At 42.0% G+C, this 17,599-nt stretch overlaps 1 protein-coding gene across 1 annotated transcript in view; it reads right to left on the bottom strand.

Annotated features, from left to right (window-relative positions):
- agtpbp1 (ATP/GTP binding carboxypeptidase 1) overlaps positions 1–17,599 on the bottom strand; it is a 289,350-nt gene that overhangs the window by 76,222 nt on the left and 195,529 nt on the right. Inside the window, exons 19-20 of the mRNA XM_059644629.1 lie at positions 14,185–14,272; positions 1,121–1,265 (exon numbers count right to left, since the gene is read on the bottom strand). Of these exons, the coding sequence (XP_059500612.1) occupies positions 1,121–1,265; positions 14,185–14,272 (233 nt within the window). The remainder of the gene's footprint in view (positions 1–1,120; positions 1,266–14,184; positions 14,273–17,599) is intronic.

Raw genomic sequence — 17,599 nt, 5'->3', positions numbered from 1 at the left:
AGAACTCTAGGATGTAGCCCATCGGGGCCAGGAAATTTATCAATTTTTAGACATTTTAGCTTTTCTAGCACTTTCTCTTTTATAATGCCTACTGTACTCAACTCTGCCCCCTGACTCTCCTTAAATGTTGGCATACTACTCTTATCTTCCACTGACGAAAAGTACTTATTAAGTTCTTCAGCTATTTCCTTACCTCCCATCACTAGCCTTCCAGCATCAATTTGGAGTGGCCCAATGTCTACTTTTGCCTCTCATTTGTTTCTTATGTATTGAAAGAAACTTTTACTATCATTTCTAATATTTTAAACTGCTTTACAGCCAAGCAGTGCTTTTAAAGCACATCAATGAATGTAAAGCAGAAAATGTCAAATCTGCAGGCTATAAAAGCCTATTAAAGGTGAAATTTATATACCAGATTCTACAGCAAATTATTGTAAGTTGAATATCAGTAGTATACCCTATGTTTAAGTAGTATCCTTTCTTATCCTTTATCTGAGAAGTCTTTGACCTTTATCTAACAGTCTATTGATAACTCTTCTGATCTAATACTATGTACATGCAGGCTGCCTCATATAAGAGAATTTTGCACACGCTAACACGAGCCTATTACTAACGTGCTGATGCACGGAGTACAAAGATTGGGAATTATCTTCCACATCATAGAATATTCTCGATCAACAATGTCTGCATGTAATGCAAATCAGAGTCCTTGGAGATCTTTAATCCCACACAGGGCATCAGTCAATCTACTGGATTTGAAATTTACAAACGTAGTGTTCTTTAATCCTTTAAAAAATATAAAAGCTAAAGTTCTCAATTATACAAGATCTTCCATCAAAATGCAAATCAAAACACAAGTTCTATGATGAAGCCTTCAGATTAACATATATTCAGTATGAACATCTATCTGCAACTAAACCAATTTTTGATATTTCTAAGAGATTTCAGGATATAGCTTCTTAAGCAGAAATGAATGCAAATAATGAAGATCTCTGAGTTTAAGCAACCAAATACAGCCTAATAGGCAACTAATTGCTATGTTACACATTTCAACTTACGTACAGCTATCATTTTTGATAATCAATAATTATCATTCTGTACATTATACTGTGAATATTACCTGCAAGGTAGAGTATGTATATGGATAGTGGTACGCAAAATAGCACACATCATCTTTATGAGTAAAGTTCATTGTAAATGTCAGCGTGTAATAAGATTTTCCTTTTAGACCCCCAGCTGCTATTGAACTTCTGGAAAAATGATTCCTACAAGGAAAGGCATAATTGTGTTAAAATCTTTTTTTTAAATGAACATAATTGGCCATTTAAGTTGCTCTTCTCAAATTGCCAGTTGTAGAAACATCACTGAACACTGATACTAATGAAACTGTATGTCCTTATTATTTTAACGCAGCTATTACCCCAGTGCACATTGAATAAGAATCATACAGCCATGTCAAATGGAAGGCAGACTCCCTATGTTGGAAATCTAAATTAAAAAATGGAAAATACTGGATATATTCAGTCAGTTGAGCAGCATCTGTGGAGGGAGAAACAGGCTTAAAAATTAATCTCATGAAAAGTCATTGATCTTAAAAGTAAACATAATTAATATTATATGAAAGGAAAGTGCTGATTTGTTGGCAAGTAGAATCTGATTGGTTGAGGCACTTCCGGAGAGAAAGCATCCGTTCATGATGACTAAAATTAACTTCCAAGCCAAGTTGACTGAGTTTGCAAAGCATTGCCCTGTGGAATGAATCTGTGAATAGCTGTCAGGTATTTTGAATTGAAATAGGCAGTGCATGCAAATGTTCTTTTTATCTGCAAAGAACATGAATATTTATGATAACATATGTAGCTTCCAGCACATGCTGTACCACATTACAAACCCAACTGGCAATCCCAAATTGATTGTCAACATAATTATTTACATACTCTTGATTATTTAGCAGACGTTCTCTAAACATGGAATCACATCCAATGTTGGGCACTGTGTGAGTTTTGCAAACACAAGCCTTGCTTGTTACGTACAGCTATCATTTTTGATCCTGAAAAGTGTGCAATCCATTTCAAGTATGTAACGTATTTAATTATATAACAAAGTGTAACGCATCTCTGTGTCAAGCAACAGGTGAACCTAGCGGTTCTACTCTGCGACTGTGCAATACCAACAAGTGTGTTCAACACTAACAAGGTACCTACCACACCAAATGAGTAATGCAGTAGAGTTTGATGCTGCTTATATAGGTAATATGTCCTAAAAAACTGTTAATTTCAAAAAAGCATATATCTTCAACTATTCACAAGTCATTGATGATACCCAGCCACTCCATGCTCACAGTATACACTTTTGGATTGTACTGTCAAAGGAGCTTTAGTGAGTCGCTACAGTGTATTTTACAAATGGAACACACTGGTGCCACTTCATATCAGTAAGTTGTGAATATGCGCAAGTGAATGTTTAAGGTGGTGGAAAATCAAAAAGATAAGATTGAAAAGCTCAACACCATTTAGGACAAAGTTGTTGGAGCTGCACTGAACCAGGCAAATGGAGAATATTCCAACTCACTCCTGATCTGTGTCTTGTGGACAATGACTTGAAGATGTCAGTGTTGGACTGGGGTGGACAAAGTCAGAAGTCACACGACACCAGGTTATATTAACAGATGAAGGGGCAACAACCTGAAAGCTTTTGTTCAAATAAATCTGTTGGACTACAACCTGGTGTCATGTGATTTCTGACTTTGTAGACAATGGACAACTGCGTTAAGAGGTATGTTACTTGTCACAAAATTCCTGGGCTCTCATCTGCTCTTGCAGCCAAAGTATATGGTTGGTCCATTTCAGTTTCTGGTCAATGCAGTCCCCAAGGATATTGATAGTGGGAGATGGTCAGCGATGTTCATGTCATTGATTGTTATCCAGGTCTTGCTGCAAATGGACGGAGACTGCTTCAGTAACCTCTGCAAGAATCAGTGCATGCTGAATGGCGCGCCAACGCCGTTCATCAGCATTGATTCCAGGTTCAGAGGTTTTGTCACGCACAGACCTCAGAATTCTGCGCAGAAGAAAATAAAATTGGACTGTTATGTTTGATCTCCAACAACCACAACCAGCCTGTTCTTTGCTATCAGAGATAATGGGAACTGCAGATGCTGGAGAATTCCAAGATAATAAAATGTGAGGCTGGATGAACACAGCAGGCCAAGCAGCATCTCAGGAGCACAAAAGCTGATGTTTCGGGCCTAGACCCTTCATCAGAGAGGGGGATGGGGAGAGGGAACTGGAATAAATAGGGAGAGAGGGGGAGGCGGACCGAAGATGGAGAGTAAAGAAGATAGGTGGAGAGAGTATAGGTGGGGAGGTAGGGAGGGGATAGGTCAGTCCAGGGAAGACAGACAGGTCAAGGAGGTGGGATGAGGTTAGTAGGTAGATGGGGGTGCGGCTTGGGGTGGGAGGAAGGGATGGGTGAGAGGAAGAACCGGTTAGGGAGGGAGAGACAGGTTGGACTGGTTTTGGGATGCAGTGCGTGGAGGGGAAGAGCTGGGCTGGTTGTGTGGTGCAGTGGGGGGAGGGGACGAACTGGGCTGGTTTAGGGATGCAGTAGGGTAATAAATAGGGAGAGAGGGGGAGGCGGACCGAAGATGGAGAGTAAAGAAGATAGGTGGAGAGAGTATAGGTGGGGAGGTAGGGAGGGGATAGGTCAGTCCAGGGAAGACGGACAGGTTAAGGAGGTGGGATGAGGTTGCTATGTCTGACTCCAACCAGTGCAGGGTATTGCCCTGACCCCACCAACTCCATTTTTGCTTAGGATCCTTGCTGTCACATTCAACCACTGCCTTGAAGTCAAAAGCTGTCACTCTCACCTCACATCTGAAGTTCAGTTCTTTTGTCAGTGTTTAGAGCAAGCTGTAGTGAGATCTGAAACTAAGCGGACCTGCCTGGCAGAACTCAAACTGAGCATTATGGAGCAGGTTATTGCTGAGCAAATGCCACTTGATAGCACTGTTGACAATTCCTTCTATCATTTTGTGAGGAAAGGTTAGAGTTATTTCTGCTGCAATGTCTTAGATCTAATTGGCTGGAGTTAATAAACATTTACAGGTACCGTTTCACAACTGTACTTTATTCTCGATCATAAACTAGTGAAAAAAATAGGAATAACTATAAAATGAGATGCAAAAACCTATAATATGGGGCTTTAGCTATTCTAATATGGATTAGGACAGTGATAGCATAAAGGACAGAGGGGATCAAATTCTTAAAAGGATAATAACAAGTTGAGAAACTGAGTAGGAAGCCATATGGGATTCTGGGCTTTATAAATAAAGGCAGAGAATACAACACAAGGGAGTTATGATAAACGGTTAGGAAACACTTTTTTGGCCTCAACTAGAGTATTGTGTCAAATTCCATTTCCAAGGGAAAGGTTAATTGCTTTAGCAGGAACTTAAATCTCACTTAACAGATGTCTGCTCTGTTGAGTACTTGCCCTAAATTCACGTGACATTTTAGGGAACACTTGATGTGGTAATGGAGCAACGTCACAAAGCAGAAAATTGAGGGTGAACTGTTCAACAACAATGAATGTTTTCTGTCGTCATTTTACCAAGTTGTTTGTAAAAGCAAAACAAACAGCTCATACCAGAACACGCTAACTTTAATCAAAGGTAAATCAAATAGACAGAACAGCTATCTCAGGTGAAAATGTAGAAATAACAACTGATTTCCTGTTGCTTGACCTGGAATGTTTCTAATATTTTCTCATAACACTAGGTAATAGACCAACAGGTTTATTTGAAGTTACAAGCTTTCGGAGTCTCACTCCATCTTCAGGTGTCAGTGAGAGAGGCGGCATCAGACACAAGATTTAAAAGCAAAAGATCAGAGGGTTATGGAACTGATATGGTGTTGAACAAACCTAAGATGGAAATTAAATGTTTAACTAGTTAGAAAGCATTAACCTCTCTCATTCTATTTTGCTCAAAAAGCACACAATTTGTAGACAGTCAATGAGGCATTTTATAAATTCCTACTTTGGAAATAAAACCAGTCTGACTCAAAGTTGATACACAGCCAGGTTCTAAACAAGGCCTTACACTTAAAATACGTTGTGCGACCTGGGATATCACCTCTGGTATACATAGGGAACTGTTAAAACTTATATTATCTCGAGGCAGTGACTTGAAAGAAATTTGTAAATTTGCATATTAACCCTTTCTAACGGATTAAAAATTTAAGAGCCATCTAAGGTTTGTCCAATACCACATCAGTTTCACGACCCTTTGATCTTTTGTTTATAAATTCTGTGTCCGATGCCACTTCTCTCAGTGACACCTGAAGGAGTAAGACTATGAAAGCTCGTGTCTTTGATTAAACATGTTAGACTATAACCTGGTGTTATGTGGTTTTTGACCTTGTCCACCCCAGTCCAACACCAACATCTCCACATTATAGCTAATATGTTGATTGTTTTATTTTAGATCCTCCTGAATGCCAGAATTAAAGTAGCCTTCATTGTTGCAAATTTACCAACTGGAATATAAAGCACATATCTTAAAGAATAAGTAGTAGCTGTGTAGGTTAACAGTCATTGTCAGCAATCAATGAAACAACAGAGGGCAGTTAATAGCTGCCTTCAAGTGTTTTTGCAATTTACTGAAATCAGTGAAGAGTCAAAAGCAACAAGAGTGACCTTTTGAGGCCCTCTTGTGGTGCAGTGGCAGTGTCCATATCCCAGAACCAAGAGTCCTGCGTTCCAGTCCCACTTGCTCTAAGGGTGTAAAATAACATCTCTGAATAGGTTGTTTAAAAAAAAGGTTAATTTTTTTTAAGAAAGAGGGGCCTCAGGACCCTCTTGTGGCACGGTGGTAGCATCCCTATCTCTGGTCCGGGAGGCTCAGGCTCATGTCCCATTTGCTCCAGTGACGTATAGTAACATCTCTGAACAGGTTGAATAGAAAAATAGTTCAATAATAAAAAAATTTAAAAAGTGTGAACTTATAAAGGTACTCCTGTGGGACAGCAGTCGTGTCCCTAACGCCAAGGCCTCTGCACAAGTCCCACTTGCTGCAGAAGTGTGTAATAATTTCTCTAAACAGGTTGATTATTAAAATAAGAATAAAAATAAGAAGGATAAATAAAAATAAAATAAAAAAGAGCTCGAAAAGTTCATCCACTTTACTAACACCTTCCATCCCAACCTTAAGTTCACCTGGACCATCTCTGAAACCCCTCTCTCCTTCCTGGGCCTCCTTGTTTCCATCTCTGGCAACCACCTGGAAACCAATATCTACCTCAAGCCTACCGACTCCCACAGTTACTTCGAACACACCTCCTCTCACCTACCTTTCTACAAAAAGGCCATCCCCTATTCCCAATTCCTTTGCCTCTACTGCATCTGCTCCCGAGATGAGGCACTCCATTCCAGACATGCCAGATGTCCTCGTTTTTCAAGTACCGTAACTTCCCCTCCACAGTAGTTAAAAATGCCCTCGACCGCTTCTCTTGCGTTTCCCACGGCTCATCCCTCACACTCCCTCCCCGCAATAACAACCAAAACAGAATCCTCCTTGTCCTCATGTACCACCCCACCAACCTACAGATCCAGCACTTCCGCCACCTGGAATCTGATCCCACTACCAAAGACAGTTTTCCCTCCCCACCATTATGTGTCTTCCGGAGGGACCACTTTCTCCGTGCCTCCCTTGTCCACTCCACACTCCCCACCAGCCGCACCATCCTCAGCACTTTTCCCTGCAACCGCAGGAAGTGCTACACCTGCCCCTACACCACTCCCTTACCCCCATCCCAGGTCCCAAGAAATCCTTCCACATCAAACAGATGTTTACCTGCACATCGGCTAACGTGGTATACTGTATCCATTGTTGCCAATGTGGCCTCCTGTACATCGGGAAAACCAAGCAGAGGCTTGGGGATCACTTTGTGGAACACCTACGCTCAGTTCGTGACAAACGACTGTACCTCCCAGTCGTGAACCAATTCAACTCCCCCTCCCACTCATTGGATGACAAGTCCATCCTGGGCCTCTTCCAGTGTCACAACGATGCTACCTGAAGATTGCAGGAACAGCACCTCATATTTCGCTTGGGAACCCTGCAGCCCAATGGTATCAATGTTGACTTCACAAGCTTCAAAATCTCCCCTCCCCCAACCGCATCCCAAAACCAGCCCGGCTCGTCCCCGCCTCCCTAACCTGTCCATCCTTTCTCCTACCTATCCACTCTACCCAACTCACCCCCACCCCCCCCACCTCCTACCTACCAACCTCATCCCCACCTCCTTGACCTGTCCCGTCTTCCCTGGACTGACCAACCTCCACCCTAACTCCCTACCTACGCTCACCTTTACTGGCTCCATTCCTGCCTCCTTGACCTGTCTGTCTCCTCTCCACCTATCTGCTCCTTTATCCAGCTTCCATCCGCCTCTCCCTCTCTCTATTTATTTCAGAATCCCAGTCCCCTCCTCCACTTCTGAAGAAGGGTCCAGACCCGAAGCATCAGCTGTCCTGCTCCTCTGATGCTGCTTGGCCTGCTGTGTTCATCCAGCTCTACAACTTGTAATCTTTTATTTTTTTTAAAGTGAGATTTTGAATTACTACAGATTGTGGGGCATGTCTAGACAGGCTGTCCACCAATACAGCTAGATTAAAACCGGGTTTTTTCAGAAAGATGTTTGAATGGTCATTGGTCGCATACCAAGATTCCCTCTACATCAAGAGATGTCCAATATATTTCCATTGATAATCATATAAACTCGATACTGCTACTGAAGTTTGGAGTGCAACAATTAAGCACAATGGTCATAAATGTTACCAGGAAAGCCAGTAATCGCAGTAAATTGTGAACATCAGTTTCTACAGAAGAACCTGACAAGAGGAAGTCCATCTAATGCTGCATTGTCTTTGCCAAATTGATTTTCTGCAATACACAACTTAATTCTCGTGTCTCCAGTATCACTTAATGTGTAGCAAAATATGTTTTTCTGCACTGTAACATCTAGTTGTTTGCAATTTGTTTGAAGATTGACATAGTATTAGATTTCTAGATTAGATTAGATTTCCAACAGTGTGGAAACAGGCCCTTCAGCCCAACAAGTCCACACTGTCTCTTGAAGCAACCCACCCAGACCCATCCCCCTACAACCCACAAACCCCTGAAAACTACGGACAATTTAGCATGGCCAATCTACCTAACCTGCACATCTTTGGACTGTGGGAGGAAACCGGAGCACCCGGAGGAAACCCACGCAGACACAGGGAGAATGTGCAAACTCCACACAGACAGTGGTCCGAGGCAGGAATCGAACCCGGGTCCCTGGCGCTGTGAGGCTGCAGTGCTAACCACTGAGCCACCGTGCCGCCCCAAAATTACATGAGAACAAAACTTTACTTCCCTTTCAGAAGGAAAGCAAGATACAAGACTTAATATGCTCTCATAGGGGTTTTTGTCCTCTCCCACTAGTATACATTCTGGTACAGGACTTATCAACCAGATCAGCAGGCTAACCAGTCAACAGCCTGGGTTACATACAGAGACCCTGCTTAAGGGCAGGTGAACTGGAAGTTACATGTTCCTGGATACGAGATATTCAGAAAAGATAGTAAAGGGAGGAAGGGAGGGATGAGGGAGGGCTGGCACAAGGTGGAAGAACAGCATCTAATTTTCAACTTGGAAACTCTACAGCCTTCTGCGCTCAATATTGAGCTCAACAATTTTTAGGGCTTGAGGTGCCTTCTCCCTCATCTTCATTTCAATTTCCATTGTTATCACATGGTTTGGTGTTATGCACTACCCATTGTTAGCTACCAATTATCCCCATTAGCAGGCATTCATTCTCCTCAGCTGATCGTTATCCAATCCTTTGTCTGTCCAACTGTTCTTCTCTCCCTTAGGGCTCTATGTCCACCTATCATTTACTGCTTACCCCATTCCAACTCAATCTTCTGCAAAAAAACAAGCTTTTTGCAGCTAGTAACATTTCTGAAGGAGGACCACTGGACCCAAAACCAGAACTCTGATTTCTCTCCATGGATGCTGCTAGATCTGCTGAGATTTCCAGCAATTTCTGTTTTTGCTTCTGATTTGCATCATCTGCAGTTCTTTCATTTTTTAAATTTAGTGTTTAACTCACTGTCACATCTCTTCCCAAGATGCCCACCTTGAAGAAGTTCTGCTCTTTTGTCCGATAGGATTTCTGTTCCAATTTTTTTTTGCTCACTATTATTAATTTTGCTATTATTACTGGTGTTTGATATGGTGTTTGCTAAAACTCATTTCACATCCCTTAGTGACTGTCTCCAGCTCAGACCCACACCATGTGGATTCCAACTCAAGTTTCATCCTTCGTCTTTTCAATCTACTCAGGATGACAGGTATCTCCGTAATGTTCAACATTCCACAGAGAGCTGTTCTCGCTGCATCCTGGGATCCACATCCAGTGCCATGCATCATCACAGGGACATTATCGACCTCTCTCTCTCCAACAGCACCGTTTCACCGTTACTCAGCTCCACTGCTTCCCAGTTACAGCCTCCAGCTAATTTGATTGGCTAACACAAAACATTTTCTTTTTCTTTCAGATTTTAAGGAACACAAGATGCAACAACTCAGAGATCCACAGGCCCAAATACAAATGTCAGGTAAAGAAGCAATTTACTTGTGCTTGCTAAATCTTGTCTCGTGCATTCGCTGCACACAATATGTTGCCCAGTGTAGACTGGGTGACTGCTTCATAGAACACCTATGTTCTACCTGTAAAAAAAAAGACCCTGAGCTTCCCATTGCCTGCCACTTCACCACACGTTTCCTGGCCAACATCTCTGTCTCAGGCTCTGTAGCACTCTAGCAAAGCTCAGCATAAGCTGGAAGAACAGCACCTAAATTTCCACTTGGGAACTCTACAGCCTTCTTGACTCAATATCGAGTTCAACAATTACATGGTTTGAGGCATCTTTTCCCTTTCCTTACCCCAACCCTCTCATGACAGGCCTTGTTATCACATAGTCTGCTATTACACACTACCCACTGTTTGCCACTAGTAGTCCCCATTATCAGCCCTTTATTTTCCTAAGCTAACCGTTATCCACTCCTTTGTCTGTCCAATTGTTCTCGTCTCTCTTTAAGTCAGTCTCCATCTATTGTTTACTCCTTACCCTCTCCCCCCACCCTATCTTATGCTTAAAAGCAAACCTCTTCCTAGCTATCATCAGTTCTGAAGGGTCACTAGACCAAAATGTTGACTGATTTCTCTCCACAGATGCTGCCAGACCTGCTCAGATTTTCCAGTATTTTCTGTTTTAATTTCAGGAAAGAATTAGTAGGTACATAGAAAGACAGGGGTTGACTAGGAAGAGTCAGCATGGATTTGTAAAGGGGAAAAACCACATTCAACTAACTTGCTGGGATTTCTTGAAGAGGTAACAGAAAAACGCAAAGAGGGTAATGCTGCTGATAAGTTTGCACAGATGTTAAGAAAATGTTTGATACAGTGATACACAACAGACTCATGAGGAAAGTTACAGGTCATGGAATAAAAGAGTCAATAACAACATGGATACAAAATTGGCCGAATGATCAGAAACAAGAGTGTAATAGTTTTCAGGCTGGAGGAAGATTTGTAATGGGGTACTCCAGGGGTCGTTAGTGGGGCCCTTGCTTTTCCTGATATATATTAGTGATATGGACCTGTGTGTGCAATTTCAAAGTTTACAGATGACATAAAACTTTTAAGAACTGTACACTGGTAGGATACTGTGGAACTCCAAAAGGACATTGATAGGTTGATGGAGGGGACAGATGGGTAGCAAATGATTTTCAATGCAGAAGAGTGCAAGGTGATGCATTTTGATAAGAACCTTAAAGCAAATATAAAGTAGGGGTTACAATTCTAAAGGGAATGAAGGAGCAGTGGGACCTGGGTATGTATGTCCAGAGATCATCGATTGTGGCAGGTCAAGTAGAGAGAACAGTAAGTAAAACATACACTATCCTAAGCCTTATTAACACAGCCATAGAGTACAAATGCAAGAAGGGGAGGTTGAACTTCTGCAAGATGATTGTTGAATCTCAGCTGGAGTATTGTGTACGGATCTGGGTGCCACATTATATGTGAACATGTGGGACAGAGTGCAAAAGCGGTTTACAAGAATGGTTTCATGGATAAGAAACTTCATTTATAAGGTTAGATTGAAAAAGTTGGGTCTGTCTCCCTTGGAGGGACGAAGTGGCTAAGAGGAGATATTATTTGAGTACTCAATATTTTGAGAGGTCTGGACAGGGGAGACAGGGAGAAACTGTTCCTGCTGGAAGAACAACAACAGGGAACAGATTTAACGTGATCTGCAGAAGAATCAAGGGTGAAGTAAGGAAAAACTGTTCCACTCAACAAGTAGTCTGTAATTGAATGCATTGCCTGGAGATGTGGAGGAGGTGGGTTAAATTGTGACATTCAAAACAGCATGGGATAATAATTGGAAGGAAAGTAATGTGCAAGGGGAAAGAGGAAAAGTAGGAGACTGGCACGAGGTAATGATGCTCATTTAATGAGCCGGTGCAGACACGGTGGACAAATGGCTTTGCCCTGTGTGGTAACACTTTTGTGAAACACAAAAAATAAACTTCACAAAAGAACATCAATTTATACAGCACAAGAACAGGGTATTAATTGGTTGGACTATGGTTGGCATGGAGATACAGCAAGGACTATGAAGTGTCTCAGTTAATTTCAAGTCAGATGGGTTGACTCTGATCAATCAGGGCATTCCAATGACGTTGCAGCAAGGATTGGTTATCTCCATAGCCCTATTCTCACTGTAAAAAGGAGTAATGTGTGGACATGTTCATTTTATCTACAAAGAACAGAATGTGTGAATGAATATAATCTTCAGCTGGTTTCTTGTTTTGCAAACGTTTCGTTACCATGCTTGGTAGCATCCTCAGTGCAGCCTCCAATGAAGCATCGGTGTGTTTTCCCCGCATGGTTTTTAAATTCTGGGGTCTGTTGAGATGGATGGCCTCACTTCCAGTTTTCCTTCGTACTGGAATGTATGTGGGGTTGAGTTCCATGTGTTTATTAATAGCATGCTTTGTGGAGTGCAATGCTTCTTGGAATTCCTGTGCCTGTCCCTGCCTAGCCTGACCCAGGATCTTGGCACTGGCCCAGTTGAAGTGGTGGTTCTCCTTGTCCATGTGGATTGAGATGAGTGAGTATTGATTATGTCTTTTTGTAGCCAGTTGGTGTTCATGTACTCTTGTTGTTAGTTTCTTTCCTGTTTGTCCGATGCAGTGTTTTTTGCAGTCTCTGCAGGGGATCTTGTAGATGACATTGGTCCTGACCATGGCGGGGAGTGGGACTTTAGTTCAGGTGAGCTGTTGTCATAGGGTTGACTTGGGCTTGTGTGCCACTCTGATGCCCAGCGGTTGTAGGAGTCTTGTGGAGAGTTCTGGCGTAGGGCGTGTGATGAGTGTGTCGTGGTGTGTAGTATCTTTCTGAAATTTGTGTAGGCATCTTCTGACCCAGTTTTTTGGATATGCATTACCCTTGAAAACCTGGAAGAGGTATTCTTCCTCCTCTTGGCATAGTTGTGTTGCTGCAGTACATTGTTGCCTTTTTAAATAGTGTACGCACACAGCTTCATTTGTGTGTGCTGGGATGGTTACTGCTGAAGTTCAGTACCTGGTCTGTGTGTGAGGCTTTTCGGTGCACTTTTGTTTGGAGTTCCCCATTTGTCTTGTGCTCTACCATGATGTCCAGGGATGGGAGCAGTTTGTTCTTCTCCTCCTCTCTGGTGAATTTTATTCCAGTGCGGGTGCTGTTATAAGTATGTGGGGCCAAATTAGAGGAGACACACAAACTTATAAACAATGTACCCTACATCAAGAACATGTCAGAACTCACCACAAGGCTCCTATGACTGCTGGGCATCAGAGTGGCACACAAGCCCATGTCAACCCTATGACAGCTGCTCACCTGAACTAAAGACCCACTCCCCACTGTGAACAGGACCAACGTCATTCACAAGATCCCCTGCAGAGACTGCGAGGAACACTACATCAGACAAACAGGAAGGCAACTAACAACAAGACTACATGAACACCACTGGCTACAAAAAGACACGACCAATACTCACACATCTCAATCCACATGGACAAGGAGAACCACCACTTCGACTGGGGCAACACCAAGGCCCTGGGACAGGCTAGGCAGAGACAGGCACAAGAATTCTGAGAAGCATGGCACTCCATGAAGCATGTTATTAATAAACACGTAGAGCTCGACCCCAAATATATTCCAATATAAAGGAAAGCCGGAAGTGAGGCACCCCATCTCAACGGATCCCAGAGTTTAAAAACCACGTGAGAAAACACACTGACACTTCATTGGAGGCTGCACTGAGGATGTTACCAAGCATGGTAACGAAATATCTGTGAAACAAGGAAACCAGCTCAGTGAACCAACCAACCTCAACAACCTCAACACTCACAACCCGAGCTACAAATCTACTCCAAAACCTTAAATATAAACTTTAGCATATGCAAATGAATCTGACTGATAATGTGAAATTGGTTTAGGTATTATTCTTAGTGAAGTCAGGACTAATTAGGAACTGTTTTCCAACTGCAGGTTTGAATTTAATCAGTTAATTAAGGCTGTTATCATATCCTACTATATCACCATGCACCCTCTTCTCATTCCATGCAAATTACTCTTTTATTTCTCAAATTTTTTCTTGCATTTCAGTTAAGATTAATACAATTCAAATCTTTTTAACTCCATATCCATCTTATGAATATTAATTGAAGACACAATTTCTGACAAAAATTGGAAAAATGTGAGGTTGCCCATAAGTAAAACCATAATATTTTCCAAGTACCAACAGTAAGTGCATCCACGACCATGCAACACAGCAATGCTTTCCAACAATAGGATGACTAGTTTTATATAGTAGTATAGTAGTAAATACTAGTTTTCCTAATTTGCAAGAAACAGCAAAGCTGAAGTATGGCAAATTGCAATTCTCTTGAAAACCAACAATTTCAATGTTTTGGCAATGAGAAAATTCAAACTACATCAATTCCCTTTTCAATGCACACTGCAGTAAGGAAAACAGAAAAGAAACATGAAGAATTATATTATTATTCTACATATATAGACTACTTACTTGTAATAACAGATATCTGTCCCAGTTCGAATCCATTGTGGCCTTCCCAGCATGGCTTCTTGGACAGAATACATTATGGGATGCATACCTTCAAAATGAAAATAAGTGTTTTAAGATTCTCATGTTCATGTAAAAAGGTTAAAAAGATATAAAGGTTATTAATAAATTGCATATCCATCAGGTACATTTCACAATTGCAACAGTGCAAAATTTACCCTCAACGCTTTATTCATTCATCACTTTATCAAAGCCTTGATTTTACTGAGGATAAAAATTCAAGGAAAGCAGATTGCAGTGTACTAACAAATAAAACACAGTTTTTAAAAAAGATAGCACACTTATATCACACGCAGCATTTGCCACTGTGTTTAGATATAAAGAAAGTGGGTGTAGACAACTGCCATGGGGGGCAAGAAGGATTTAAGATTAACTGTGGGACTGACCATGCACATTCAATGACAGTTAAGTTCAAATTATTTGGCTGATTTACATTATTATATTTGTGACATTGCGACAGAGTAGGACAGGACTATTTCTAAGTATTATTTAGGAGTATTGGAAGACTTAAACCTTAGTGTCAGTGACACTAAGTTGATTTGGTTATGATGACAGCTCATAGCATGTCTGAATTCTATCTGCCTAAAGTTGCTGGTCCTGGGGAGGCAATGGCTTCATGGTATTATCGCTGGACTGTTAATCCAGAGACCCAGATAATGTTCTGGGGACCCAGGTTCTAACCCTGCCATTGCAGATGGTGGAATTAACGATCTAATGATGGGGAAAGGGGAAAAGTTTAAGGGAGATGTGCGTTGCAAGTTCTTTATGCAGAGGGCGGTGGGTGCCTGGAACGCATTGCCAGCGGAGGTGGTGCAGGCAGGCACAATCGCACCATTTAAGATGTATCTAGATGGATACGTGGATGGGCAGGAACCAGAGGGATACAGATCCTCTGAAAATAGGTGACAGGTTTAGATACAGGATCTGGATTGACGCAGACTTGGAGGGCTTAAGGGCCTGTTCCTGTACTGTAATTTTCTTTGTTCTTTGTTCTTTATGACCGTGAATCCATTGCTGATTGTCAGAACAGAGAACATAGAACATTACAGCACAGTACAGGCCCTTCGGCCCTCGATGTTGTGCTGACCCGTCATACCGATCTGAAACCCATCTAACCTACACTATTCCATGTACTTCCATATGCTTATCCAATGACGACTTAAATGTACCTAAAGTTGGTGAATCTACTACCGAAAAACCAATCTGGTTCACTAATGTCCTTTAGGAAAGGAAACTGCCATCCTTACTTAGCTTACGTGTGCCTCTAGACCCACAGGAATGTGGTGGACTCTTAACTGCCTCTGGGCAATTAAGGATGGGCAATAAATGCTGCCTAGCCAGCGATGCCCTCATCCCATGAATGAATAAAGAAAAAAAAATTAGAGACTATGGGCTGCATTTTATGGGTGTGCATCTCAAGTGGGTTAAGTTGGTTTAAAAATGGACTTTCATCCCTCAGTTGGAGGAAGTCCCATCCTTGGGATCTTCCAGTTAATCTATCTGGCTAGTAACTGCATCAGTTACCACAGTGTGGAGCTGGAGAAACACAGTAGGCCAGGCAGCATCAGAGGAGTGGGCAAGTTGACATTTTGGGTCGGGATCCTTCTTCAGAAATGGGAAGGGAGCTGGGAAATAAATAGAAAGAGGAGGGGTGGGGCAGGCGAAGGTAGATGGGATGGTGATAGGTGAGTCCATGTACGGAGTGATGTGGATTGGTCATGAGATGGGTGGGATGGATAAGTGGGAAAGATGACAGACAGGTTGTGTCAGGTCAAGGAGGCAGGGTTAAGACGGAGGGGTGGACGTGGGATGAGGCCGAGAGTGAGGAGATTTTTGAACTGGTGAATTCCATGTTTAGGCCATCGTCCCAGCCTCATTGTTTAAATAAAACTTCAAACCACTTAAACCAGAGGAAAAGAAATGTGGTTAACTTAGACTTTGACCTTTGGTGGAGAAAAGTGATATTTTAAGGGAGTTAAGCAATTGTCAGGATTCTTCCCCATCCTACTTCTGTTGACAAATTGCAGCGCAGAGGCAAAGAAAGCTGTTGCTGCCGCCTTTAACTATGGAAAGGTGTAATAAACTATTTTAACTTGTTTTGTTTATTATAATATTATCTAGTTAGCACGTACATCATCAGCTACACAGAATCACATGACAATCATCCAAAAGCTGAATATCACAATATAGCATTTCAGACATTTAGTAAGAATGCTGATGAATCAGTTTGACTTTCAGCAAATTATTTGACCAGAGATTAGACAAGCAAGTCACCAATGTAAAACCACATAATAGTATTTTAGAACATAGAACACAGAACAGTACAGCACAGTACAGGCCCTTCAGCCCACGATGTGGTGCCGAACTTTACCCGAAACCTAAGGTCTATCTAACCTCCACCGCTACCTTATACTATCATCCATATGCCTATCTAACAGCCACTTAAATGCCCCAAATGAGGCCGACTCCATTACCCTCTCCAGCAACACATTCTACGCCCCTACCATTCTCTGAGTAAAGAACCTACCTCTGACGTCTCCCCGATATCTACCTCCTTTCACTTTAAAACCATGTCCCCTGGTAAAAGCTACCTCCACCCAAGGAAAAAGTCTCTGGCTGTCCACTCTATCTATACCTCTGATCATTTTGTATACCTCTATCGAGTCACCTCTCATCCTTCATCATTCTAAAGAGAAAAGCCATAGGTCTCTCAACCTTTCCTCATAAGACCTTCCCTCCATTGTAGGCAACATCTTGGTAAATCTCCTCTGCACCTTTTCCAACGCTTCCACATCTTTCCTGTAATGAGGTGACCAGAACTGGACACCATATTCCAGATGTTGCCGAACCAGGCTTTTGTACAGCTGGAGCATAACTTCACGGCTCTGGACCTCGATCCCTCTATTAACGAAAGCTAACACACCATACGCCTTCTTAACAATTCTATCTACCGGGGCAGCTTTCAGGGAACTGTGAATATGAACTCCACGATCCCTCTGCTCCTTCACACTGCCAAGAATCTTTCCGTTAACCCTGTACTCTGCTTTCAAGTTTTTCCTTCTAAAATGAATCACCTCACACTTTTCAGGGTTAAACTCCATCTGCCACTTCTCAGCCCAGCTCTGCATTCTATCAATGTCCCTTTGTAACCTAGAACAGCCCTCCGCACTGTCCACAACATGACCACCTTCGTATCATCTGTGAACTTGCTAATTCACCCTTCCACTCCTTCATCCAAATCATGTACAATACATTTACTTTCATTCATTAGAATATATAGCTGTCTATTGTAAGGTTGTAAGGTTCCCTGTTGTTCAATTTGGATTAATATACCACAATGAAATGAGGTATTTCATAT

Source organism: Stegostoma tigrinum, chromosome 3, assembly GCF_030684315.1.
Source record: "Stegostoma tigrinum isolate sSteTig4 chromosome 3, sSteTig4.hap1, whole genome shotgun sequence".
Classification (NCBI taxonomy): Eukaryota; Metazoa; Chordata; class Chondrichthyes; order Orectolobiformes; family Stegostomatidae; genus Stegostoma; species Stegostoma tigrinum.
Note: the sequence above shows the minus strand (reverse complement) of the source record. Positions and strands in the feature narration are given on the sequence as shown.